This window comes from Oncorhynchus masou, chromosome 13, assembly GCF_036934945.1.
Source record: "Oncorhynchus masou masou isolate Uvic2021 chromosome 13, UVic_Omas_1.1, whole genome shotgun sequence".
NCBI lineage: Eukaryota > Metazoa > Chordata > Actinopteri > Salmoniformes > Salmonidae > Oncorhynchus > Oncorhynchus masou.
Window position 1 is genome coordinate 46,679,714 of NC_088224.1, and position 26,105 is coordinate 46,705,818.

At 42.4% G+C, this 26,105-nt stretch overlaps 1 protein-coding gene across 6 annotated transcripts; it reads right to left on the reverse strand.

Annotated features, from left to right (window-relative positions):
- Positions 1 to 637: 637 nt before the first annotated feature.
- LOC135552445 (phosphatidylinositol 4-phosphate 5-kinase type-1 alpha-like) lies at positions 638 to 22,582 on the reverse strand. Of its 6 annotated transcripts, none has more exons than XM_064984077.1 (17): positions 22,286 to 22,581; positions 21,501 to 21,783; positions 20,656 to 20,693; positions 20,415 to 20,504; positions 19,847 to 19,977; positions 18,989 to 19,106; positions 18,165 to 18,317; positions 17,632 to 17,931; positions 9,278 to 9,480; positions 8,994 to 9,077; positions 8,098 to 8,146; positions 7,934 to 8,018; positions 7,506 to 7,649; positions 7,214 to 7,346; positions 7,026 to 7,082; positions 6,842 to 6,941; positions 638 to 2,040 (listed from the first exon to the last, which is right to left on the reverse strand). In XM_064984077.1, exons 2-17 carry the CDS (start codon positions 21,544 to 21,546, stop codon positions 2,038 to 2,040), a joined length of 1,734 nt encoding a protein of 577 aa, XP_064840149.1. In that variant the 5' UTR covers positions 21,547 to 21,783; positions 22,286 to 22,581; the 3' UTR covers positions 638 to 2,037. The 6 variants fall into 6 exon arrangements, with proteins under 6 accessions (XP_064840149.1, XP_064840147.1, XP_064840148.1 ...); XM_064984075.1 differs by having other exon boundaries at positions 22,248 to 22,581; XM_064984076.1 differs by having other exon boundaries at positions 22,213 to 22,581.
- Positions 22,583 to 26,105: the final 3,523 nt, after the last annotated feature.

Here is a 26,105-nt window from a genome sequence, read left to right on the forward strand (position 1 = left end):
TGGATTTCACATGACTGGGAATAAAGATATGCATCTGTTGGTCAGATACATTAAAAGAAACTGGTGTGAACACCATTTGCCTTGCGACATGGTGCAGTGCATTATGCTGAAACATGAGGTGATGGCAGCAGATGAATGGCACAACAATGGGCCTCAGGATCTCATCACAGTATCTCTGTGCATTCAAATTGCCATCGATAAAATGCAAGTGTTCGTTGTTTGTAGCTTTTGCCTGCCCATACCATAATCCACCATGGGGCACTCTGTTTACAACATTGACATCAGCAAACCGCTCACCAACACGGCACCCGCCATACATGTGGTCTGTGGTTGTGAGGACGGTTGGATGGACTGCTAAATTCTCAAAAACGATGAAGGCTGCTTATGGTAGAGAAATTAACATTCAATTCTCTGGCAACAGCACTGGTGGACATTCCTGCAGTCAGCATGCCAATTGCAAGCTCCCTCAAAACATCTGTGGTATTGTGTTGTGACAAAGCTTCACATTTTAGAGTGGTATTTTGTCCCCAACACAAGGTGCACCTGTGTAATGATCATGCTGTTTAATCATGTTGATATGCAACACCTGTCAGGTGGATGGATTATCTTGGCAAAGGACAAATGCTGACTAATAGGGTTTGTGCATATGGAAAATTTCAGGGATCTTTTATTTCAGCTCATGAAACATGGGACCAACACTTTACAAGTCGCATTTATATTATTGTTCAGTGTTCCTCTATGGCCGAACCTGTCATTTTGTTTAAAATAACACCTTTGTCATTAGGGGATCAATGGAAAACTAAAAAGGGGACAACATTTCACACATGAACCCTCAAGTATCACCTACAGAAGTGCTGTGGCTGCTTCCTGTTATAGAAAAGGTAGGGATTATACATAGGAATTATAACAGTGTAAAATCATTCTATATTGATTCTGGTTGTGGAATGAGTTATAAAAATGTATAGGGGATCATTAGAAGTATTCTTTCATACCCTAAAAATAATCCTGTTCAGAAACTATTTGTTGATCCTTGTATATGTGCTTTTCCATAGTAAAATGTTGTTCTATAAGGGGACACTGTTTCCAGACTGAGTCCCTCTAGGCTCAACTGTCTCATGCCACGAAGCACTAGCTAAGACCCATCTTTACACATAAACTATAGGCCCTGCTTGCTTCATGCCCTAAAATGCTTTCTTAATGGGTTTACCAAACACTGTACATTCTAGCCATTCCAGCATACAGGGTGTGTAGTAACATTCACAGTGAGCTTGTGGAGCAAGGCCAAACATCTAAATATGTCACAGATTTTTTTTTTAATTAAAAAATCTTCAAACAGTACTTCTGAACACCAAGTGGCATTCTGTCATAGTGCCACAGTTTGGAATAAAATCATATATACCAATATAACAATGATAGTATAGTACAGGAAAGCTCAATATGGAAGATCTCCAGCAATCCAATTCACAGGCAGGATGAATGAATCACAAAAGGGAGAAACAGTCTTGACGCCATTTGGTCACTGTTGTGAAGGCTTGTTTAGCCTCTTCTCTTCTCACATAAGGCAACTTATTAATGTAGCATGTCTACCATTGCCTCGACTATAACAATACTAGGAGTCTTAGTTTCAGAGATGTGCCGGTCCTGACAGAGGCACCCGTTCGGAGATGCAATGCACAACAACTACAACTTAGATGTACTTGTCTAATACACCACCAACTGTGGTCTAATAGAAAAGGCACTGACACAGTACTACCTAATCCCGTGCAGGGTTTGGAGAGTTCAAACAAAAGGATCCCATCAATGGATTTTGGATGTATGGTCCCCATAATAGCATCTGGAGTGTGTAGCATTCCAAATGTACCCCTCTTAGTCTTTTTCTGTTTCCCTCCTTTACCTCTGTCGCATTATCCTTCCATTGTTTCTCTTTCATAAGGCCTTCAAAAAGTTTTTCATCTTACACTTATCCCATCCATTGATTTGCTTTGACCTAATTGTCCTCACATTTACAGTCCATTTCAGTCTTTCACAGTAAATTGTTCACTGCAAAAAAAGAAAGAAAGAGGTTGATTAGATAAGTTTCAAACCACAACAAAAAAAATAACTCCAGTTTGGCCTTTTCCCAGTCAATCATGAAACTTACCTTCAGAAGACAACACCTGTGTGCCATCTATGATTAGTATTTTCATTGTTTGGTACTGAGAGGTTGAGGTATTTCAGAGGTTGAGGCTAGGAGTGGGCGATATGGCCTAAAAATAATTTTTCAAACTGATGGGGATCTTTAAATTCTCTCTAAATTAAGCTTTGTTGTACAAACAGTCAGCAATAATGTAATGACTTCAGGGTGTGTGAAATTAGGCTAAATATAAGCCACACTAATAATTTGATCAAACTAGTTTAACCTGCTTTTTTGTAATAAAATCACCCATCTGGCTTTCAAGTCTATGAAAACACAATATTTGTTCCAAATTTGGTGTCAGTGTAAACAGTGGAAGAGGCAAAGCAAGCGGTTTCACTCGACAAAACCTGTCCAAAATTAGCCCCGTGAGTTTAATGGGCTTATTTTGGACCTAAGCTTGTCACCTGCCTTCCCACCTTTGGGACAACAACTCCCATTGTTAGGGCAGAGACATGAGCATCTCATCATTAAGAGCGAATGACAAGACAGACATGAGAACAAGGGGACATAAACGCCCATAAAACTAAAATACAGGCATTTGGATTATTACGCAAAAACATACATTTAAATGAATTTGATATATCGTCCAGCCCTAGGAGGTATTGAGAGTGTTACGGAATATTAGGATAGGTCTTAGGAGCATGATTATACACTACCACACTTCATTCCCAGGGGGGCAACAGCAACTGGGTTCAATTCGAACTGTCAAGCCTTGATAAAGCCCACAGGTGCAGCCAATCATGTGGATCACAACTTGAGAGCGAGCACCTCTCGGCTTGACAGTGTTTTGTTTTAGTTTGTTTTGTAAATATGCATTTTGGTCGCCCTTTTGAACAACAAACTGTGGAGCTGGCCCTGGATCCAGGTAAGTTTGCTGTCTCCTGAGCACATGTACATTAGTGTTGCAAGGTATACCGAAACGCATGTACTTTTGTGACACTAGAATATAAAAAAAACTGTTCCATACTAGAATGTTACTTTCAAACCCGGACGATTCGGGGCCAATTGTGCTCCACCCTATGGGAATCCCAATCATGGCCGGATGTGATACAGCCTGGATTGCACACTCCCTCAACTTGCGACATTTGTGGCACTGTTGTGTGACTAAACTGCACATTTTTAGTGCCCTTTTATTGTCCCCAGCACAAGGTGCACCTGTTTACATCAGTTTTTGTACCCCTGTCAGGTGGACGTATTATTATTATGGATGTATGCTCTCGGAGCATGTGTCGGTACCATTCCTTATTCATGGCTGTGTTCTGAGGCAAAATTGTGAGTGAGCCCACTCCCTTGGCTGAGAAGCAACCTCACACATGAATGGTCTCAGGATACTTTACTGTTGGCATGCCACAGGACTGATGGTAGCGCTCACCTTGTCTTCTCCGGACAAGCTTTTTTCTGGATGCCCCAAACAATCGGTTAAGGGGATTCAACAGAGAAAATGACTTTACCCCAGTCCTCAGCATTCTAATCCCTGTACCTTTTGCAGAATATCAGTCTGTCCCTGATGTTTTTCCTGGAGAGAAGTGGCTTCTTTGCTGCCCTTCTTGACACTCATTCTGTTTTGTGTCACTGTGTGGACCACAATGAGCATGGACAAAAGAAAGGAAACCAGATAATTATCTGAGGAGATTGTCCATGCTTGGCCACAATCTCAGAGACCTTGATGTTCCTGTTTCCACCTTAAGTAATGTTAAAGAAGTTTAAGCCACATGCCACTGTAGCAAACCTCCCTGGATGTGGCCGCAAGGGAACTTGATGGAAGACTGCAGTGAAGGATTGTTTGAATGGTGGAGAAAGCACCTCTCAACCGCCACACAGATTCAAGCTGACCTTCAGACACAAGGTACGACAGTTTCAAATCGCACCATCCGTCGCCAACTCAATGAAAGGGGGTTATATGGAGAACCAGGAGGAATCCACTGCTGAGAGAAAGACAAAGCCCAACTCCAATTTGCCAAAACACACCTGAACATGCCTTCTGGGAGAACAGATGAGACCAAATTTGAGATTTTTGGTAAGCACATGTTTACAGAACACAAAATTAAGCTTTCAAAGAAAATCAAGCATGGAGCAGGTTCAGTGATGTTTAGGGGTTATTTGCTGCCTGTGGCACTGGGTGCCTTGAACGTGCATGGCATCATGAAATCAGGTAAATACCAAGGTATTTTGGAGCACAAGCTGGGTCTCCGTCGAAGGTGATGGGTCTTCCAGCAGGACAATGACCCCAAACACACTTCAAAAAGCACCCAGGAATCAGTCAAGACAAAACGCTGGACTGTTCTGAAGTGGCCAGGAATGAGTCCAGATCTAAATCCCATTGAAAATTTGTGGAGAGATCTGAAAACAGCAGATAGGAGAAGGCTAGGATGTCAATATTGTCAATGCCATTTCTATTTATTTTCAGATTTAATAAATGGATATATTAAGTTCTGAATCAAAAACAAAAGATTCTGTACTATTAACAGTGAAATAAAGAATTGTGGAGACCAAATACTTTTTTCCCTAAAAATAAGTTGAACAATGTGTTTACACACACACACACACACACACACACACACGTAATAAACTCAGCAAAAAAATAAAACATCTCACTGTCAACTGCATTTTGTTTCAGCAAACTTAACATGTGTAAATATTTGCATGAACATAAGATTCAACAACTGAGACATAAACTGAACAAGTTCCACAGACATGTGACTAACAGAAGTGGAATAACAGAAATGGGGATGCCAAAATCAAAAGTAACAGTCAGTATCTGGTGTGGCCATCAGCTGCATTAAGTACTGCAGTGCATCTCCTCCTCATGGACTGCACCAGATTTGCCAGTTCTTGCTGTGAGATGTTACCGCACTCTTCCACCAAGGCACCTGCAAGTTCCCGGACATTTCTGGGGGGAATGACCCTAGCCCTCACCCTCCGAGGTCCCAGACGTGCTCAATTGGATTGAGATCCGGGCTCTTTGCTGGCCATGGCAGAACACTGACATTGCTGTCTTGCAGAAAATCACACAGAACGAGCAGTATGGCTGGGGGCATTGTCATGTCAGGATGAGCCTGCAGGAAGGGTACCACATGAGGGAGGAGGTAGTCTTCCCTGTAACGCACAGCATTGAGATTGCCTGCAATGACAACAAGCTCCGTCTGATGATGCTGTGACACACTGCCCCAGACCATGACGGACTCTCCACCGCCAAAATCAATCCCGCTCCAGAGTACAGGCCTCAGTGTATAGCTCATTCCTTCGACAATAAACACAAATCTGACCATCCCCTCTGGTGAGACAAACTCGCGACTCGTCAGTTAAGAGCACTTTTTGCCAGTCCTGTCTGGTCTAGTGACGGTGGGTTTGTGACCATAGGCGACGTAGTTGCCGGTGATTTCTGGTGAGGACCTGCCTTACAACAGGCCTCCAAGCCCTCAGTCCAGCCTCTCTCAGCCTATTGCGGACAGTCTGAGCACTGGGATTGTGGAGGGATTGTGCATTCCTGGTGTAACTCGGGCAGTTGTTCCTGCCATCCTGTACCTTCAAACTCAGCCGAGAAGACGATCAAACTTGACTATCTAGAGGAAGTAAAAGTCGTAACAATGTTTCCGTAGGTGAACCTGTGGAAGGATTGTGCTTGACAAAGGGAAAAATCAAAAGAAAAATCTGGCTCATCTGTGATTTTTCTTTTGATTTTAGCCTATCAGAAGCTTCTAAAGCCATCACGCCGGTGGGCGCACTTGATTCAAAAGTCCTGCGCACCGGGTATGCAGGGTGTTCCCATGAGACAAACTCCACCTACCCGGAAAATCGAGTGCACCTACTGCACTGCCCAATCAGATAGTTCAAATCACCGTGGCTACAGAGCTTCCATGACCCTGGCCACAGACAAGTTTCATAGGCTACTAGCCTACGTTAAATTTAATAACTTTTAAAACCATTACCAGAGACTGTCAGCGAATACAGCAAAGCACAGCTGTATTAAGGAATATTTAACTTTCTCTGGTCATAGGAACAACATGAATTTGTGCATGAGTCAGATGCGGTGCGACTCCAGTTTCACCATCAGGTGGAAGATGGTGTCCCCTCTCTCTGGTCAATCACACCAGAGGAAAGGAAGGAGAAAGCAGTTGGGAAAAATTGTTTTGAACAGTCATCCAGCTCGGAATTCCAAGTCAAACTCTGGCATCTTTCTAGAGCTCCGATTTTTTGACCTGAAGATCACTGATGTCGTGATTTGACCTCGTTGACCATCAGATGCAGGTACCATCAGTCCAGTAAAATAAAAAAGCTAACTTCAATTCATGCTCCAGTGCCTCACAAGTGCTAAACCAACTGATCTATTTTCTTATCAATGCTCCAGTTTTGAAATATGGTCTGATTAACAATATTGGCATGCCAATCACATAGCCAATATGCTGTGAAAATGTATTAGGCCTACTGCCCAAACCTCATAAAAAACTGTTTGTGTGAGGTTAATGTAAAAAATAAAAATCTGAGTAGTAGATCTTAGCTTGCTTTTTGACTGTGAAAGTGATCTTGTCTCAGAATAGGTTGGTGAACACTGCACTAGGCCATCCATGGAATGAGTTTGACACCCCAGGGTTAAGATATTGAATATTTTCCTTGTTAGACATTGATAGGTTGAGGTATTGACCGGTTAACGTATCGCATACTTACATAACAGCTGCTTGTCTGAGGAACTATGTCACTGAGTGAGATGACGTCACATTCACCGATGCACTCATCAACTGACGACACTGAGGTCACGGCTTCAAAACTGAGGACAAGAGATATAATTTGTTTGTGTGTAGAGCATATACCTTATAGTGGAAAGGTCTGGGAATGCATTTCCCTTCTTTACCTTTTGGGGGTGCTAGCGTCCTCTGTACTGGCTGCCTCATGGACCTCTCCCACAGATCTGAGAGGACAGATTAATAAACATGATTCAACCATATAAACATGACACAGATGTGATGCAGTGATGAGACCATGGGAAATTACTCAATACAACAGTATAACAAGACAGCTTGGAGAAAGACACAAACAAACCTGACGGAGGGAGCTGTGGTAGCGAGCTTCGAGCTTCCCAACAAGGAATTGAAGAGGGTTATTTCAGAGTTACTGGTGACAACATCATGTGTGGGGGTATTTGGTGGTATGTCAGGGCATCCTGACTGCACCACTGGGAGGAGGGACAACACATGAATAATTTGTTTTGTAAAAGGTGTCGACCACTAATACGTGCTCTCAACTGCAACTTCCAGTGACAACTATATCCTTAATAAATTTATAAAATAAACATTAAAGTTCTTCCAAAACCCTTCCTCCTCCCATTGCTCACCGCTGACTCCCTCAGTCTCTGGGACTCCTAGACTGCTGCTACTGCTGGGCTGGGGGAATGGAAAGGGTCTGGAGCTTGCAGTGTTGGCCCTCCGTAAGCCTCCCTGGGTCCCCACTCGGGTCTTCTTTGATGGGGATGTCTTCACTGGAGGTGAAATGGAGAGGAAGGAGTGGTGAGAGGACTGCTACTCTGGCTGAGTTCCGATTCTCTACCCTTCTCAACAAGTGTGCACTCGCTCACGCCCCATTATGCATTTAAAAGCATTGTATTGGTGCAAGCATGGCTGGAAGGAGTTTCCACCGTAATCCACACAATAGTTAATTCCTTATCAATACATGATGGGGAGTGCACACTTCCAGAGAAGGGTAGAGAATCAGGACGCAGCCATTGTGCAGAGAGGTTTTGTAGAGGAACACTCAAGCGCTTACATGGAATCTTCTTGAAGACTGTGTTGCACATGAATTTCTGAAAGCGGTCAGCGTAGAAACCTGGTCTGTGCACTGACACTGTATCCTGGAAGAAAGAGGGGTTTAAAATACCAGATAGCTTATGAAAAAGGTCACCACAGAGGATAGTGTGTCTGAACTCTTACCCCATCGTGGACCAGAGCTTTCCAGGAGTGCTCGATCTTCTTCACAAACCTGACATGGGGCGGCAGGGTAGCCTAGTGATTAGAGCGTTGGACTACTAACCGGAAGGTTACGAGTTCAAACCCCTGAGCTGACAAGGTACAAATCTGTCGTTCTGCCCCTGAACAGGCAGTTAACCCACTGTTCCCAGGCCATCATTGAAAATAAGAATTTGTTCTTAACTGACTTGCCTGGTTAAATAAAGGTAAAATAAATGGGTTGCTTACTACAGACCAGGGTTGGAGTCACTTGCAATTTAATTCCAGTCAATACAGGAAGTAAAACCAAATTCCAATTCTTCCCAATTGAAAAACATTGAAGAGAACTGTAATCAGTATAATTGCTGAATTCACTGAAATAGAATTGACCCCAACCGTGCTATCAACCTAATCAATTCCTCCAGGACTCTGCAGCATTTTTTGGCAATAGTTGTGGGCCAAAATTATTCATTTTGCAGAGGCAATTCAGATATTTAGCTAGGCAATTTGCAATGATTTTGTCCAATTTGTCACAAATGGGCTGACGGGGGAAAACATTTAACGTGTTGTTTGATTGAACCATTTTATGATGTAAAAGTGTGGCTATTGGTTAAAACTGAGAGCCCTCTTTGTGGTGCGGTGATCAGACAGTTATAAAACAGTCAACTTCGGTAATAGTGCGGTGATTGGTCAAATTTGCAAGTCCTCGCATAAAATGCGGAGAATTGTGGATTTTGCGAAAACTCTTGCGGTTGCAGAATTGCAAATTCCTGGAGGGACAGCCTAATGTATTCATAGTTTCACACATACTTCAGACAGACACAAATGCTGACAAAACTATTAATATACCACTACGTACAATAAGAGCAGTATTTCGTTACCTGTAGGACTGCAGAATGTCGATTATACCAATGTACACCAGCATCCTCTTGCCCTTGGAATTGCGTGCTGGAATACCTCCCATGCTACAAGGACATAGAGAATACATGAATACACTAACAAGCATGAACTTATCATCATCAGCCTACAATACATATCCTATTACTTCAGATATGCAGACGTAACGTGTCTAATGATCAAATTGAGATGCGTAGCGGACATACAAGGTAACCAATCACTGGCCTTGTTTACGCTCCTGAAACAAAAGAGAATGCATAATACTCACTTGTCATCAGTGTCCACTGCTCCCTTGCCGTGCGCCTCTCCTTGGATGGCCTCTATGGCAGTGCAGTAGAGGGACTTTTGGCCCTGAGACGGTGGGGGCCTCTGGTCGGCCACCTCTTCTCCAGCCCGCTCCCGGGCCGCCTGCTCCAGGTTGTGGATTCCCACCAGCATGCTGTAGTCCATGATCTTAAAGCTCTGTAGCAGCTACATGGGATAAAGGAGTCAGGACTAGGGCTGTTGCAGTGACCGTATTACCACCACACTGGCAGTCATGACCGCAGTCAAATTCCGTGTCACGGTAATCTCCTCTTATGCACTCTGGACATGAGTTGGTAGTACCCAACTCACTAACTACCAACAGGCCGCTGATGGCTTGGTACTCAGTGCTCGATTGTTCCTCTAACCACTGAGATCAATGCAAATGAAAATCACATCAAAACAGCATCATGCTTTTAAAACTCACTGTTAGGCTACATTTCATTCATTACCTCACTATGATCAATTTGAAGAAAGTTTCAACCTGTTGTTGAGCTTCTGAGTGGAATACATGGTTGTGGGTGTTGTTTCAGAGCCAAACAACGAAAGGGACAGTGCTTTCTAAGGTGATGATTAATTCAAAGCATTTAAGACGTTGCATGTAGAACATCCATATTAGAGCTTATACAGTGTATTCAGAAAGTAAATCAGACCCCTTCCCTTTTTCCACATTGTTATGTTACAGCCTTATCCCCCCTCAATCTACACACTATACCCCATAATGACAATGCAAAAACGAGTTGACATTTTTGCAAATGTATTGCACATTTTTAAAAAGATACCTTATTTACACAAGTATTCAGACCCTTTGCTATGAGACTCGAAATTGAGCTCCTGTTTCCATTAATCATTCAATGATCCATTAATCAATGATCCATTAATCATTCTTGATCTTTCTACAACTTGATTGATCCACCTGTGGTAAATTCAATTGACAAGATTTGGAAAGGCACACTCCTGTCTATATAAGGTCCCACAGTTGACAGTGCATGTCAGAACAAGAACCAAGCCATGAGGTTGAAGGAATTGTCTGTACATCTCTGAGACAGGATTGTGTCGAGGCACAGATCTGGGGAAGGGTACCAAAAAATGTCTGCAGCATTGAAGGTCCCCAAGAACACAGCGGCCTCCATTATTCTTAAATGGATGAAGTTTGGAACCACCAAGACTCTTCCTAGAGCTGGCCGCCCGGCAAAATTGAGCAATCGGTGGAGAAAGGCCTTGGTCAGTGAGGTTACAGAGCTCCAGAGTTCATCTGTGGAGATGGGAGAACATTCCAGAAGGACAACCGTTGCAGCACACCACCAATCTGGCAGTTATGGTAGCGTGGCAGACAGAAGCCACTCCGCAGTAAAAAGGTACATGACAGCCTGCTTGGAGTTTGCCAAAAGGCACCTAAAGGACTCTCAGAAAATGAGAAACAAGATTCTCTGGTCTGATGAAACCAAGATTGAACTACTTGGACTGAATGCCAAGCGTCACGTCTTGATGAAACCAGGCACCATCCCTACTGTGAAGCATGGTGGTGGCAGCATCATGCTGTGGGTATGTGTTACAGAGACGGGACAGGGAGACTAGTCAGGATAGAGGAAAAGAGAAACAGCAATGTATTGAGATCCTTGATGAAAATCTGCTCCATAGCGCTCAGGACCTCAGACTGGGACGAACGTTCACCCTCCGACAGGACAACGACCCTAAGCACACAGCTCAGACAAAGGAGTGACTTCAGGACAAGTCTCTTGAATGTCCTTGAGTGGCCCAGCCAGAGCCCGGACTTCAACCCTATCGAACATCTATGGCGAGACCTGAAAATAGCTGTGCAGCAACACTCTCCATCCAACCTGACAGAGCTTGAGAGGTTCTGCACAAAATAAATGGGAGAAACTCCCCAAATACAGGTGTGCCAAGCGTGTAGAGTCATAACCAAGAAGACTTGAGGCTGTAATCGCTGCCAAATATTTATGCATACTGGATGGACTGGTTACCTCATGTTACGCTACAAACTTTCTGTCCATGAGTCAGAGAGAACGTATAGGAACTATGGCAATGCTGTGCAGGGCGGCTTACAGTTATAGTGAATTTGAATGAATAGGGCGGCTTTGATATTTTCATAACTATCAGCCTGACAATTTTATTTTACCTTTATTTTACTAGGTAAGTCAGTTAAGAACAAATTATTATTTTCAAGTGGGTTCTGCCTTGTTCAGGGGCAAAACGACAGATTTGTACCTTGTCAGCTCGGGGATTTGATCTGGCAACCTTTCGGTTACTAGTCCAACGCTCTAACGCCCCAATACTTTTAGCTACAGAATATCTCACCACCATACGTTTCCGTCTCCTTCATTCCTTTCTCGAGTGCGCAGAGATAGCGGCTGTCAACAGTTGAAATATGTTTCATTGTGAAAACATGTCACAATCGATGTTCCCAAACAGATTTCACCATTAAGCATTGGATAGCTGCAAGAACATGGTTAGAAAGCCCGTGGCATACAGAGTTTGGGCGGAATATCACCTGTTGCGCAAAGGAAGGCTGCGTGCTCCTCAAGCACAGTGGTTAATGTTTTGATGGCTGCCACTAAAAAGAGGAGGATCCAAGCTGCTATTATACTTATTTTTCAGCTGCTCTGCTATAAAACCGAGTGGCCTCCACTTGGTATTCGAGTGCATACAGACGATATGTATTTTTCCCCCTGCACTTGTTCTTACCCATTTCATAAAGGGACATTCTAAATCAAAAGACATTTTTCATATTAGTTAAAGACAAGATTCAATTGAGAATTGAAAATATGATCACTTGAGAGAACAGGGTGTGCAGCCTGCAGCAAGGAAAAAAGTGCAAGCTTTTGTGACATTTTCAAATAGTCAAGCCTGTAGTCGCATCATAGAGATCAAAACAGATATGGGCTACAAGACATTCTAAGGATTGTATCATTCACAACTACATTTGCCAAATAACTAAATATAGTGTTATAGGACCGGTTTCAAATTATACATTTTACACTCAACATAGCCACTCACTCTGGAATGGGAAAAATATAATTTTATTCAGCTACGTTAAATTATATTCTTACAATAATATAATGCCACAGGACTTAAGCATATCTTGTCTGCTAAATTAACTAGCCTACAGCCTATGGCATGGCACATAGTCTGATAACATACAGTAAAATGACTGACGGTTCTTCTGAAATACATTTCTCATATGTTTCTTTAGACCTGCCTAAAATAAATAATGTGAAGGTTATATATTAAATGGGTTTATTCAACTTTTTAAAATGTAGATATTCCAAAGGCGTGCATCAGAGGCTTGTATACCGGCAGCCCTGGAGTAACATGTTAAACATGGTAAACATGTTTATGTTCATTAATGGTCAATTACCGTGAGACCAGCAGGCATTTGCATGACAGTAACCGTCTGACAAAATGTCATGACCGCCACAGCCCTAGTCAGTACTCAGAAGAATTTTGAGTACCAATTTAGGATAAAGTTAGCATTTTAGATTAAAAGGAATAAGACTACATGGACTCGATTCTAGAACTACACTCCTACTCTGAGATGTGCAACTAGATAACTTTTTATTTTTTACTCTAGACCACCTTGACGCCACACACAGAGACGCTTACAAAGCTATCCCACGCTCTCTATTTGACAAATCTGACCAAAGTTATATCCTCCTGATTCCTGTTTACAAGCAAAAACTAAAGCAAGAGGTACTAGACCCGCACAAAACAGAAGTGGTCAGATGACGCAGATGCTATGCAACAGTACTGTTTTGCTAGCACAAACTGGAATATGTTCCGGGATTCACACAATGACCTTAAGTATACCATTGGGCTCCCAAGTGGCGCAGTGGTCTAAGACACTGCATCTCAGTGGCTGCATCACATCCGACCGTGATTGGGAGTCGCATAGGGCAGCGCACAATTGGCCCAGCGTCGTGACCAACGTGACCGGCTCGGAAACCAGATTGCACAGCGGAGAAGGTACGGTGGGATTCGAGATGGTCAGTGACCTGTTTGTTGACTTGGCTTTCAAAGACCTTAGATAGGCAGGGCAGGATGGATATAGGTCTGTAACAGTTTGGGTCCAGGGTGACTGCGGCAGCTTTCCAATCCTTGGAGATCTCAGACGATATGAGAGAGGTTGAACATGCTGGTAATAGGGGTTGCGACAATGGCGGTGGATAGTTTCAGAATTAGAGGGTCCAGATTGTCAAGCCCAGCTGATTTGTACGGGTCCAGGTTTTGCATCTCTTTCAGAACATCTGCTATCTGGATTTGGGTAAAGGAGAACCTGGAGAGGCTTGGGCGAGTAGCTGCGGGGGGGGGACTGTTGGCCGAGGTTGGAGGAGCCAGGAGGAAGGCATGGCCAGCCATTGAGAAATGCTTGTTGAAGTTTTCGATAATCATGGATTTAAATCGGTGGTGACCGTGTTACCTAGCCTCAGTGTAGTGGGCAGCTGGGAGGAGGTGCTCTTGTTCTCCATGGACTTCAGTGTCCCAGAACTTTTTGGAGTTAGAGCTACAGGATGCAAATTTCTGCCTGAAGAAGCTGGCCTTTGCTTTCCTGACTGACTGCGTGTATTGGTTCCTGACTTCCCTGAACAGTTGCATATCGCGGGGACTATTCGATGCTATTGCAGTCCGCCACAGGATGTTTTTGTGTTGGTCGAGGGCAGTCAGGTCTGGAGTGAACCAATGGCTATATCTGTTCTTAGGCATGCTCCGTTCAAAAAAATACAGAACTATCTAAAATGGTAAGGAAGTTATTTTTAAAGAATGACCAGGCATCCTCAACTGACGGGATGAGGTCAATGTCCTTCCAGGATACCCGGGCCAGGTCGATTAGAAAGGCCTGCTAACAGAAGTGTTTTAGGGAGTGTTTGACAGTGATGAGGGGTGGTCGTTTGACTGCGGGTCCGTAGCGGATACAGGCAATGAGGCAGTGATCGCTGAGATCCTGGTTGAAGACAGCGGAGGTGTATTTGGAGGGCCAGTTGGTCAGGATGACGTCTATGAGGGTGCCCTTGTTTACAGATTTAGGGTTGTACCTGGTGGGTTCCTTGATGATTTGTGTGAGATTGAGGGCATCTAGCTAAGAACCCTGGGGGGACTAAACACCCCGCTGTGCAACAGGATCCTGGACTTCCTGAGGGCCACACCCAGGTGGTAAGGGTATGCAACATCATCTGTCACGCTGATCCTCAACACAGGGGCCCTTCAGGGGTACATGCTTAGACCCCTCCTGTACTCCCTGTTCACCCATGACTGTGTGGCCAAGCATGACTCCAATATCATCATCAGGTTTGTTGACGACAATGGTAGTAGGCCTGGTCACCGACAACGATAAGACAGCCTATAGGGAGGGGGTCAGAGACCTGGCAGTGTGGATTCAGGACAACAACTTCACCCTCAATGTGAGCAAGACAAAAGGAACTGATTGTGGACTACAGGAAAAGTAGGTCTGAGCACACCCCCCCATTTACATTGACAGGGCTGTTGTGGAACGGGTCGAGCGATTTCAAGTTCCTTGGTGACCACATCACTAACAAACTATCATGGTCCAAACACAACAAGAAAGTCGTGAAGAGGGCATGACAACACCTATTCCCCCGCAGGAGACTGAAAAGATTTGGCATGGGTCCCCAGATCCTCAAAAGGTTTTACAGCTGCACCATCGAGAGCATCACCGCTTGGTATGGAAACTGCTCGGCATCCGGCCGCAAGGCGCTACAGAGGGTAGTGCGTATGGCGCAGTAAATCACTGGGGTCAAGCTTCCTGCCATCCAGGACCCTAAAAATTGTCAGACTCCAGCCACCCAAGTGATAGACCGTTCTTTCTGCTACCGCACGGCAAATGGTACCGGTGCTCCAAGTCTAGGTCCAAAAGGTTCTTACCCCCAAGCCATAAGGCTGCTAAAAAGTTAATCAAATGGTTCCCCAGACTATTTTCATTGACCCCCCTTTTTTACACTGCTGCTACTCGCTGTTTATTATCTATGGATAGTCACTTCACCCCTGCCTATAGCACCAGTCAAAAGTTTGGACACACTTACTCATTCAAGGGTTTTTCCGCATATGTGGGAACTTCTTCAAGATGGTTGGAAAAGTATTCCAGGTGAAGCTCATTGAGAGAATACAAAGCTTGTCATCAAGGCAAAGGGTGGCAACTTTGAAGAAACTCATATTTTGAATTGTTTAACACCTTTTTGGTTACTATATGACTCCATTTGTGTCATTTCATAGTTTTGATGTCTCCACTATTATTCTACAATGTAGAAAATAGTAAAAATAAAGAAAAACCCTTGAATGAGTAGGTGTGTCCAAACGTTTGACTGGTACTGTACATATTACCTCAATTACTTTGACTAACCTGTACCTCCACACATTGACTCTGTACCGGTTCTACCTGTATATAGCCTCGTATTGATTTTGTCATTTTTTTGTTTCTTCAGCTTATTTTATACCAAATATTTTTTACTTAAACTGCACTGTTGTATTCGGCGCACGTGACAAATACAATTGGATTCGTTTTCCTAAAAAAGTGAACCCGTTAAACGCTGAGTGGTTAAACAGTTGTTTAGCCTGTTAACCTCCCATGAAAGCTACAGTTCTTGTGTTTTTGGAAATCGACTTACATTTTGAAACCAAAATATACTTAGTGTAGTATACAATATTAAACGTTGTTTAGAAAATGCAACGAGACGGCGTCAGAGTTTGAGGTTAAATACACTTTGTGTTTCGTTTCCTTGCCACGATACTATCAAGTATCAGAATTAGAAGTTGATCGATTATGGCTGCTGATTAATTAGGGCCGATTTCAAGTTTTCATAAATCGGTAATCGGCATTTTTGTACGCCGAATATCTTGCATGCCATGAGGAAACTGCGTGGCAGGCTGACCACCTGTTAAGCGAGTGCAGCAAGGAGCCAAGGTAATTTGCTAGCTAGCATTAAACTTAGCTTATAAAAAACAATCTTCACAATCACTAGTTAACTATACATGGTTGATGATATTACTAGGTTAACTAGCTTGTCCTGCGTTGCATATAATCAATGCGGTGCCTATTAATTTATCATTGAATTACAGCCTACCTTGCCAAACGAGGGATGATTTAACAAATGAGCATTCGCAAAAAAAGCACAGTCGTTGCAGGATTGTACCTAACCATAAACATCAATGCCTTTATTAAAATCAATACATAGAACTATATTTTTTTTTAAACCTGAATATTTAGTTAAAGGAAATTCATGTTAGCAGGCAATATTAACTAGGGAAATTGTTTCACTTCTCTTGCGTTCATTGCACGCAGAGTCAGGGTATATGCAGCAGTTTGGGCCGCCTTGCTCTTTGCGAGCTATTTTGCCAGAATTTTACAATTATGACATAACATTGAAGGTTGTGCAATGTAACAAATATTTAGACTTAGGGTTGCCACCCGTTCAATAAAATACGGAACAGTTCCGTATTTCACTGAAAGAATAAACGTTTTGTTTTCGAAATCATAGTTTCCAGGTTTTGCCCATATTAATGCCCTAAGGCTCGTATTTGTGTGTTTATTATAATTAAGTCTACGGTTTGATATTTGACACAGCAGTCTGACTGAGCAGTGGTAGGCGGCAGTAGGCTCGTAAGAATTCATTCAAACTTTACTGTATTTGCCAGCAGCCCTTAGCAATGCTTGATTCACACGCTGTTTATGACTTCAAGCCTATCAATTCCTGAGATTTGGCTGGCAATACTATTAGAACATCCAAAAGTCAAAAGGTATATGAAATACAAATGGTATAGAGAGAAATAGTCGACGCGTCATAATTCCTATAATAACTACAACCTAAAACTTCTTAACCCCGAATATTGAAGAACTGTGAATATTGAAACACCAGCTTTCATATGTTCTCATGTTCTGAGCAAGGAACTTAACCTTTAGCTTTTTTACATGGCACATTGCACTTTTACTTTCTTCTCCAACACTGTTTTTGAATTATTTAAACCAAATTGAGCATGTTTCATTATTTATTTGAGACAAAATAGATTTTATTAATGTATTATATTAAGTTAAAATAAGTGTTCATTGTTCATTCAGTATTGTTGTAATTGTCATTATTACACACACACACACACACACACACACACACATATATATAAAAATTAAAACCAGCTGATTAATCGGTATCGGCTTTTTTGGGTCCTCCAATAATCGGTATTGGAAAAACATAGTCAGTTGACCTCTAATCACAATACTGGTATTGTCCCGGCCCTAAAATATACACCACCATCCACAAACACCTCTACAGACCCATTCTCCCTCCATCTCACCAGGCAGTCTCTCTGGATGGTCTTGCTGAGGGCGTTGTAATTTTCTGGTTCCAACAGAAGACCATCGGGAAGGTCCTGGATGAAGTCCAGATCCTTGAACGTGGGCACAGCCCTTTCTCGCTCCTTGGCCGAGGCTCGTCTCTTATAGGTGGAGCCCTTCATGTCGTACTTGAGGTGCATGCGCACGGCGCGCGGGAGCAGGTTGTTCATGACAACAATGCGGATGTTCTTTCCTCCTGCCTGGATGCAGTAGAGACCGTAGAACTTCGGCAGCAAGGTTCTCTTGTTCTGGTTCAGGTTCTAGAGAGCGAGTGGAGGGGAAAGGATTGGGGTCCAACTATGTCAATCAAATCCACTCCTAGCATAGAATACAACACACGCAATAAATCAGGAAACATTCAGGACAAAGATTGAATTGTGCAGCAACTACTAGGTCAACTTGGTAACTCAAAGGACAAAACATAGGGTACACAATGGATCATCAGACAGACACACACTATTGCATGCACAGGCGTACCCACTCACTCGCTTACCATGAAGTAGCCAGGCAATAGTTTCTGTAAGAACTCAGCCTCTTTGTGCTGCACAGTCTTAATGATGAACTCGTCATCGCTGGAGACGTAGAACAGAGATCCGCTGGCTCCAGAGTTGGACAGCTCAATCAGTTCCTCGTTACACAGCGAGTACTGCAACAAAAACAGTACTCATTTGTTACCATCAAACTTATATTAATAGGCCAGGAGTCTATTTAATTAAATCACTGGACATAACTGGAACTTAGAGACAGGCTTCTTTATCCTTAATAATTCATTGTTAAATCCTGCATTTTTAATACATTTCCTGCACTAGTGTTATCATTTAGACACAGTGTCACATTCTCGTCTTTAGTATGCCTCTATTTTGAGAAAAATAATAATGATTATCCTCGTTCACTGTGCATTTTCTGCCATTCTTACTTTTGCCACTAGAGGGCGATCAGCCAATTTCTGGGGATCTGTGCTCCGGAGTTGTTGACTGTCTTTGTGCTTGCCAGCTAGCTAGCAGCAGCTGTTAGCTAGCAGCCAATGCCTAGCAGTTTTTTACTGGCAATAAAAACAGATGATTGCAATCATTTCTTGGAGTCACTAGTGAATTATGTAATGCAACAAATCAACCATTAAACCATGTAAAATAATTCATGCCATCCTCTTAAATTAATTTACCAGGCGTTTATTTGAAATATCTGCTGTTGCCCAGCTATTAAAAAAGGGACAGGCGGCTGTCCGAGACTGGGCTTTCAACTGACATTTTTACGGTAGGTAAATAGACCATTCCACTTCCAGTATTGCTTTCAAGGTGGGTTGAGAGAGTGTAGTACCAGGTAATCGTCTGGTCGGATACCAAACATCTCCCTGAAGTAGCGGAAGGCGATGGGAGCGTAGGTCTTGAACCTGAAGTCACTGTAGTGGTGGGCTGGGGTCAGGTTACTGCCCTCACTAAAGACAAATTAATTAATTAATAGGTCAAGTGACTGCAGACAGAGAACATGAACTTACATAAACACAATTCTACACTTGTTAAGAATGCAAAATTAAAGCAGAGGAGAACATTAAGGGATAATCAACGAGAGGCTATGCATTCTTTGGAAAATAATGAACAAAGTGGGAGGTATGTTCCACGACCTGCTAACAGAGTGGAACTAACCTTCCACGGAGTTGCATTATTTTCCAGAAAGCGCATAGGGCCACGAGTTGAATACCCCTTTGAATATCATGGCTATAATTTAACACATTTGCCGCTAGAAATGTGTTCAACATCCACTGAAGTAGCTAGCAAGTGTACTAAATAGCTATAGTATTTGCCTTGGTAAACAAACAGAATTGCTCGTTTAGCTACCCAAACCATGAATACTAGCTTGCTATCATGAAAATAAAATTCAACAATGCCAATGTTTAATTTGACTTTTGCTTTCAAAAGTAGCTCAAACAGGGTATGTAAGAATGAACTATAGCCATTGAATTCTACCGTGCAAATATACCATGCGTTATAGGGAAATAATGCAAGCTCTAGAATGCCCTTCAAGCCAATCAGAAACAAGTATTTAACAATGCCATGGTAAAAATTGGGATTATTTAACTTACTTCTTTGTCACAATTCCAAACTTGAAATATTGACATAAAAACATAACAGAAACACATACTCCTGCGATACTTTCCTGTCAATAAATCACACACACCTGGGGAAAAAGATGCTCTCCACCACTTCAAAGTCCTGCATGAGTACATCTCTCTCAGGTTTTTGGCTCAGGCTGCCCACTGTGTGTGTGATGCCCAACTGGATGGCACCTTTCAGGGCAGACGATGTAGTCTGGAGGAGGGCAGAGATCGAGATTGAATAGAAAGGAAGAGAATGTATTTCCCAGGTTGAACATATGCACATGTTAAAGTCAGCAGAGGAGTGCTCTGAGTTTGAAGTGCATGCCTGGGGTGCACACCGTAGCAAATACACACATACATACTGAAAACTAGTGTTCCTATTAGACAAATTCATATAAGTCCCTCCCCATTTTGTCACATTTAGTTCCTAGTGAATACACTGCTATGACCTCTTCAAATGGGGAAACATAAATAGATGAGACATTTCAAAACCAGCAGATTTATCTTCACAAGACTAAACATATGATTGGCGGTTATGTAATTAACTGACAACAGGGACTGAATATGTTCATTCATAAGAAAAACATTTAAGTATGAAATATGAGGTATGTTACAATGTGTGAATGGGAGTTGACCAAGAACTCTGACCTTCTTGTAGGTGGTCTCCCCAGTGGAGTCAAGCCCACGGTGGCCAATAGTCTTCTTTATAGTTTGAGACGAGCCTGAGGACCCTAGAACCTGTGAGTGGAAGAGAGGAGAAGTAGTGAGTCACAGGAAGAGTCAAAGGACATAACACAACCTTTTGGTGAGCCTACTTTATATACACATGAGTGGGATTACTGAAGGCATAAATTATTGGCATGAAAACCAATGTACATCATCTTCTCACCTCTAAAGAAGCTATCTTCTGAGTCCCAGTTGAGCCTACTGAGATTTTTTTTTTTGAGGGACAGAAAGAACAAGAAAAAAGTTGAGTGGCGTTGTTTACCGCACACAAAGCACTGTAATAGATCGTAGAGCTGCTGGTCATGCCAATTTCAACCAGTCTAAAAACACACAAAAACCTTCTTAGACCCAATTTATAAAAAAGGTGATTTGGCCATGAATACATTCAAAGGTGTCAAGACATCACATTGTGGCCTAAGACTGAATACAAAATATAAAAAAATAGCTAGGCTACTAACGATGATGTATTGCTTGTTTGTTGCTTGCTTTTGAAGTGCTTTGATGTTACGAAAAGCGCAATAGAAATGTAATACATTATTATTATTATTAAAATGACATTGCCCAAGGAGTAAGATGCATACATGGGATGTCATCAGTTACCAATTGTTACAGCTATTGGCAGCTGAATTAGTTTCCAAGACAACAAGGCATGCAAACATTCACAGGCCTAAATTGACAAAACCGGAATAGTTCATGTCAACCAGTTCACACAGACACACTGGTACCTCTGAGGATAGTCTCCTTCAGAACTGAGTGTGCACATCTGTGGGGTGGGTAGGCATGGGGGGGGGGGGGGGGGTAAATGGTTATGGTCCTGTTAGTAGATATGTTGTGCCCAAATGGACAGTGCCAACCCTAGGACAAGGAGTTGTGTACTTGGCAAAGGTGGGTTCTGTCACATGGCTGTATTTAAAGAGCAATCCACATACCACAGGATGAGTCTCAAAGACCTGATCATCAAAACGAGTAACTTTAGCTATTTGGTGTATAGATAGAACGTGCACTTACCAGTGGAACTCGCTGGACCTGAATGAACTGTTCCGGCTGTGGCCATTTCTGAATCGTGCACTTTTCTTGCTAAGCTTCAACAAGCTAGCTGACTAAAACGCAAGGTATAACGTTGTTATTTTCGTCGAAGCGATTGTTCTGGTGCGTTTCAACACAGTTCTGATCCAGGATCAAGCCAAATAAACTGGACCGAGTGACTGGGCAAAATTCTGGATACCCCACACTCTTTACTCTCTGCTTGTTTTGCTGGGATGAGCTGAGGGGTTGGGTCCTTCTTACTCAGCTGAAAAGAAAACAGTTAGCTAACGTTAGCTTGCAAGCAAGATAGCGCCCCTGACATTAACAAACTGACGTGTTGTTAGATTCACAGGTCTTGGCTGGTCATTGCTAGCCAACGTTCACATTACATTTTAGTAATTGGCTGACGCGCTTATCCAGAGACACGTAGGTAGCTACAGCTACTAGCTAACTTTAGTTGGTTCAAACTGCAAGCCACGTTGGCTTCCTGAATCCTAGCAAATGAAAATGTATCTTATTTCACATGGCTAACTAGCTAAGGATGGGACATGGTGTCGGTAAAAGCAACTGCTAGCTAATAATTATTTAAACAAATAACATATTTAAAAGTAACGTATTACTTAGTCAACATAATGTAACGACCTGTTTCATTACAATAATTACTAGCTAGTTGCTCTTGCCGACACCATCTCACCTTTGTTGGTATCATTTTCAAACAGCTACGCTAACCTAGCGTAGTTTTCCAGCTAATGTCAGCCGAGATTCACCGCAGTAGGGTTGTTTCCAGTTTGGATAGTGGTATTGACGAGCAAGCTCCGAATATCTAACATCTTCAACTGAAGGTCCTAGAGATATCTTAATTTCGATGGTATAGCGCAAGGTATCTTTATTTTCAAAAAGTGACTTTACGTTGGCTTTCAATGGGGGAATATTATGCACTTGCGGCTATGGGACTGTCTTAAAAGTGCAATCGGCAGAACCAGGGGTAGGCTGGACAATAGAACAAGTCGAAATTCACCCAAGGCTGAAAATGGCAAAAGAACGTTGGCTAAACGGGAACACCAGCGCAGAGGCCCATCACAGAGCCGTTTTGACTGGGGTTACGTTTAGAATTCAATTTAGCCTAAATGGCACCAAAAATGTATCCCTTTTTAATTTTACCACTACAATCTGTTCTTAGGACGAAATTGAAAAATAACAACTAGTGTAGATAGTAAACATCCCCACCTCGATGGTGCCATGTGTGCTTATGTCTACATAAAGAGGAAGTAGGGGGGGGAAAGTGCAACTTTTGACTATTTCTGGTCAAGCTATCGATGACAATGGAATACACTGCCCAGCCTTACATAATTAGATTATCATGATTAAAATGGTGTCCGAATTGAAAAAAACTCGATATATAATATACACATTGTGTAAATATACACATTGTGAGATATTTGGCAAAATATACCAGCATGACTCTCCATAGGAAAACAATGGGGGAAGTGCAGCTTTCCAAGGGCAAAAGGTATTTCGAGTCTAGCATTTGATGACAACGGAATACACTGCCCAGCATTACGTAATTAGAAAGGATATTCTCATGATTAAAATGGTATTCAATGTAAAATAATCTAAATATACACATTGCGAAATAGACATACCTATATTTCCCTATAGTAAACACGACCTCAAGAGTTCCATGAGTAATTTTGTTTACATTTGAACTACAATGTGGACAGGTCTCCATTGCCAACAGCAAAACAGGCATTGTGATGTAGAACCATAAACTGGGAATAGAACGTTCGGAAGGCAAATTGGTGCTAAAGTGCTCAATAGAACTATTTAGGAACTGGCAGGGTGAAAAATGCCCTAAAATAAGTCTTGTTTTTTTGTGATTACTTAAACTACAGCAGGCAGCTGGGACATATGGTAATATTATGAAATGGAACTAGTTATCAGAAAAAAAGCATTGTTAAAAATGGTTTTTCTAATGATCAATTAGCCTTTTAAAATTATAAACTTGGATTAGCTAACACAATGTGCCATTGGAACAGAGGAATGATGGTTGCTGATAATGGGCCTCTAGATATTTTTTTTTTTAAATATCAGCCGTTTCCAGCTACAATAGTCATTTACAACATTAGCAATGTCTACATTTTTATTAATGATCAATTTTGTTATTTTAAATGGACAAAAAAATGCTTTTCTTTCAAAAACAAGGACATTTCTAAGTGACCCCAAACTTTTGAACGGTAGTGTATGCATACATACACATACCCACATTTGCATACATATACAGTGAGGAGAACAAGTATTTGATAACCTGCAAAATCGGCAGTGTTTCCTACTTACAAAGCATGTAGAGGTCTAATTTTTTATCATAGGTACACTTCAACTGTGAGAGATGGGATCTGAAACAAAAATCCAGAAAATCACATTGTATGATTAAGTAATTAATTTGCCTTTTATTGCATGGCATAAGTATTTGGTACAGAAACCTTTGTTTGCAATTACAGAGATCATACGTTTCCTGTAGTTCTTGACCAGGTTTGCACACACTGCAGCAGGGATTTTGGCCCACTCCTCCATACTGACCTTCTCCAGATCCTTCAGGTTTCGGGGCTGTCGCTGGGCAATACAGACTTTCAGCTCCCTCCAAAGATTTTCTATTGGGTTCAGGTCTGGAGACTGGCTAGGCCACTCCAGGACCTTGAGATGCTTCCTACAGAGCCACTCCTTAGTTGCCCTGGCTGTGTGTTTCAGGTCGTTGTCATGCTGGAAGACCCAGCCACGACCCATCTTCAATGCTCTTACTGAGGGAAGGAGGTTGTTGGCCAAGATCTTGCGATACATGGCCCCATCCATCTTCCCCTCAATACGGTGCAGTCGTCCTGTCCCCTTTGCAGAAAAGCATCCCCAAAGAATGCTTCACATTTGGGATGATGATGTTGGGGTTGTACTCATCCTTCTTCCAAACACAGCGAGTGACAGTTAGACCAAAATGCTCTACTTTTGTCTCAGACCACATGACCTTCTCCCATTCCTCCTCTGGATCATCCAGATGGTCATTGGCAAACTTCACACGGGCCTGGACATGCGCTGGCTTGAGCAGGGTGACCTTGCATGCGCTGCAGGATTTTAATGGTTTTCTTTGAGACTGTGGTCCCAGCCTTTCTTCAGGTCATTGACCAGGTCCTGCCGTGTAGTTCTGGGCTGATCCCTCACTTTTCTCATGATCATTGATGCCCCACGAGGTGAGATCTTGCATGGAGCCCCAGACCGAGGGTGATTGACCGTCATCTTGAACTTCTTCCATTTTCTAATAATTGCGCCAACAGTTGTTGCCTTCTCACCAAGCTGCTTTCCCACTGTCCTGTTGCCCATCCCAGCCTTGTGCAGGTCTACAATTCTAGCCCTGATGTCCTTACACAGCTCTCTGGTCTTGGCCATTGTGGAGAGGTTGGAGTCTGTTTGATTGAGTGTGTGGACAGGTGTCTTTTATACAGGTAACGTGTTCAAACAGGTGCAGTTAATACAGGTAATGAGTGGAGAACAGAATGGCTTCTTAAAGAAAAACTAACAGGTCTGTGAGAGCCAGAATTCTTACTGGTTGGTAGGTGATCAAATACTTATGTCATGCAATAAAATGGAAATTAATTACTTAAAAATCATACAATGTGATTTTCTGGATTTTTGTTTTCGATTCCGTCTCTCACAGTTGAAGTGTACCTATGATAAAAAATTACAGACCTCTACATGCTTTGTAAGTAGGAAAACCTGCAAAATCGGCAGTGTATCAAATACTTGTTCTCCCCACTGTAGATAATAATCCTGCTTATCTTAATTTCCATAATTAACCATTGTAATAATGTAGGTAGTTTAAGAAAAGGATTGTTGCCTCTTACCAGTATTGCCATTACAAAAATTACAATTTGGCACGCAATTATTATTTTATCAAACAATTATTGTGATTCATCCTGTATATTGTCCTTAACATGTTTACTCCCTAGCAACACACACACTCAATCCCTTTCCCTCACAAACAACCATACACTCAGATGCTCAACAGTTGTTCCATCTGAGTGTGACCGGAATCCCCACCGGCTAGATACAAGGTCGTCAAGGTTCTCATTAGCAGCTTTGAGAATTTCCTTGTATATTATGCTCTCCCATCAGGGGGCTTTGACTTTGTCGGACCAACCCTGCCAGGCAGGCTCAAAATCTTGAGGGGGAAGTCCTGCTTTAGTAGGTCTCTGACCACATTAATCTTTCTGATTTGGCTGTGTAAAGGATACTTACATTTGGCCAATAAAACAGATAAGGACTTCACCTTAGTGTATGGGTCGCTCAGGTGGGTGACTAGGGTTGGGAACAGTTCCATCATGATAGGACAGTAAATAAATCGTTTATTTTAAAATGTATATCCCATATCTGTGTAACGGATGTGAAATGGCTAGCTAGTTAGCGGTGTTCGCGCTAAATAGCGTTTCAATCGGTGACGTCACTTGCTCTGAGACCTTGAAGTAGTAGTTCCCCTTGCTCTACAAGGGCCGTGGCTTTTGTAGAGCGATGGGTAACGATGCTTCGTGGGTGACTGTTGTTAAT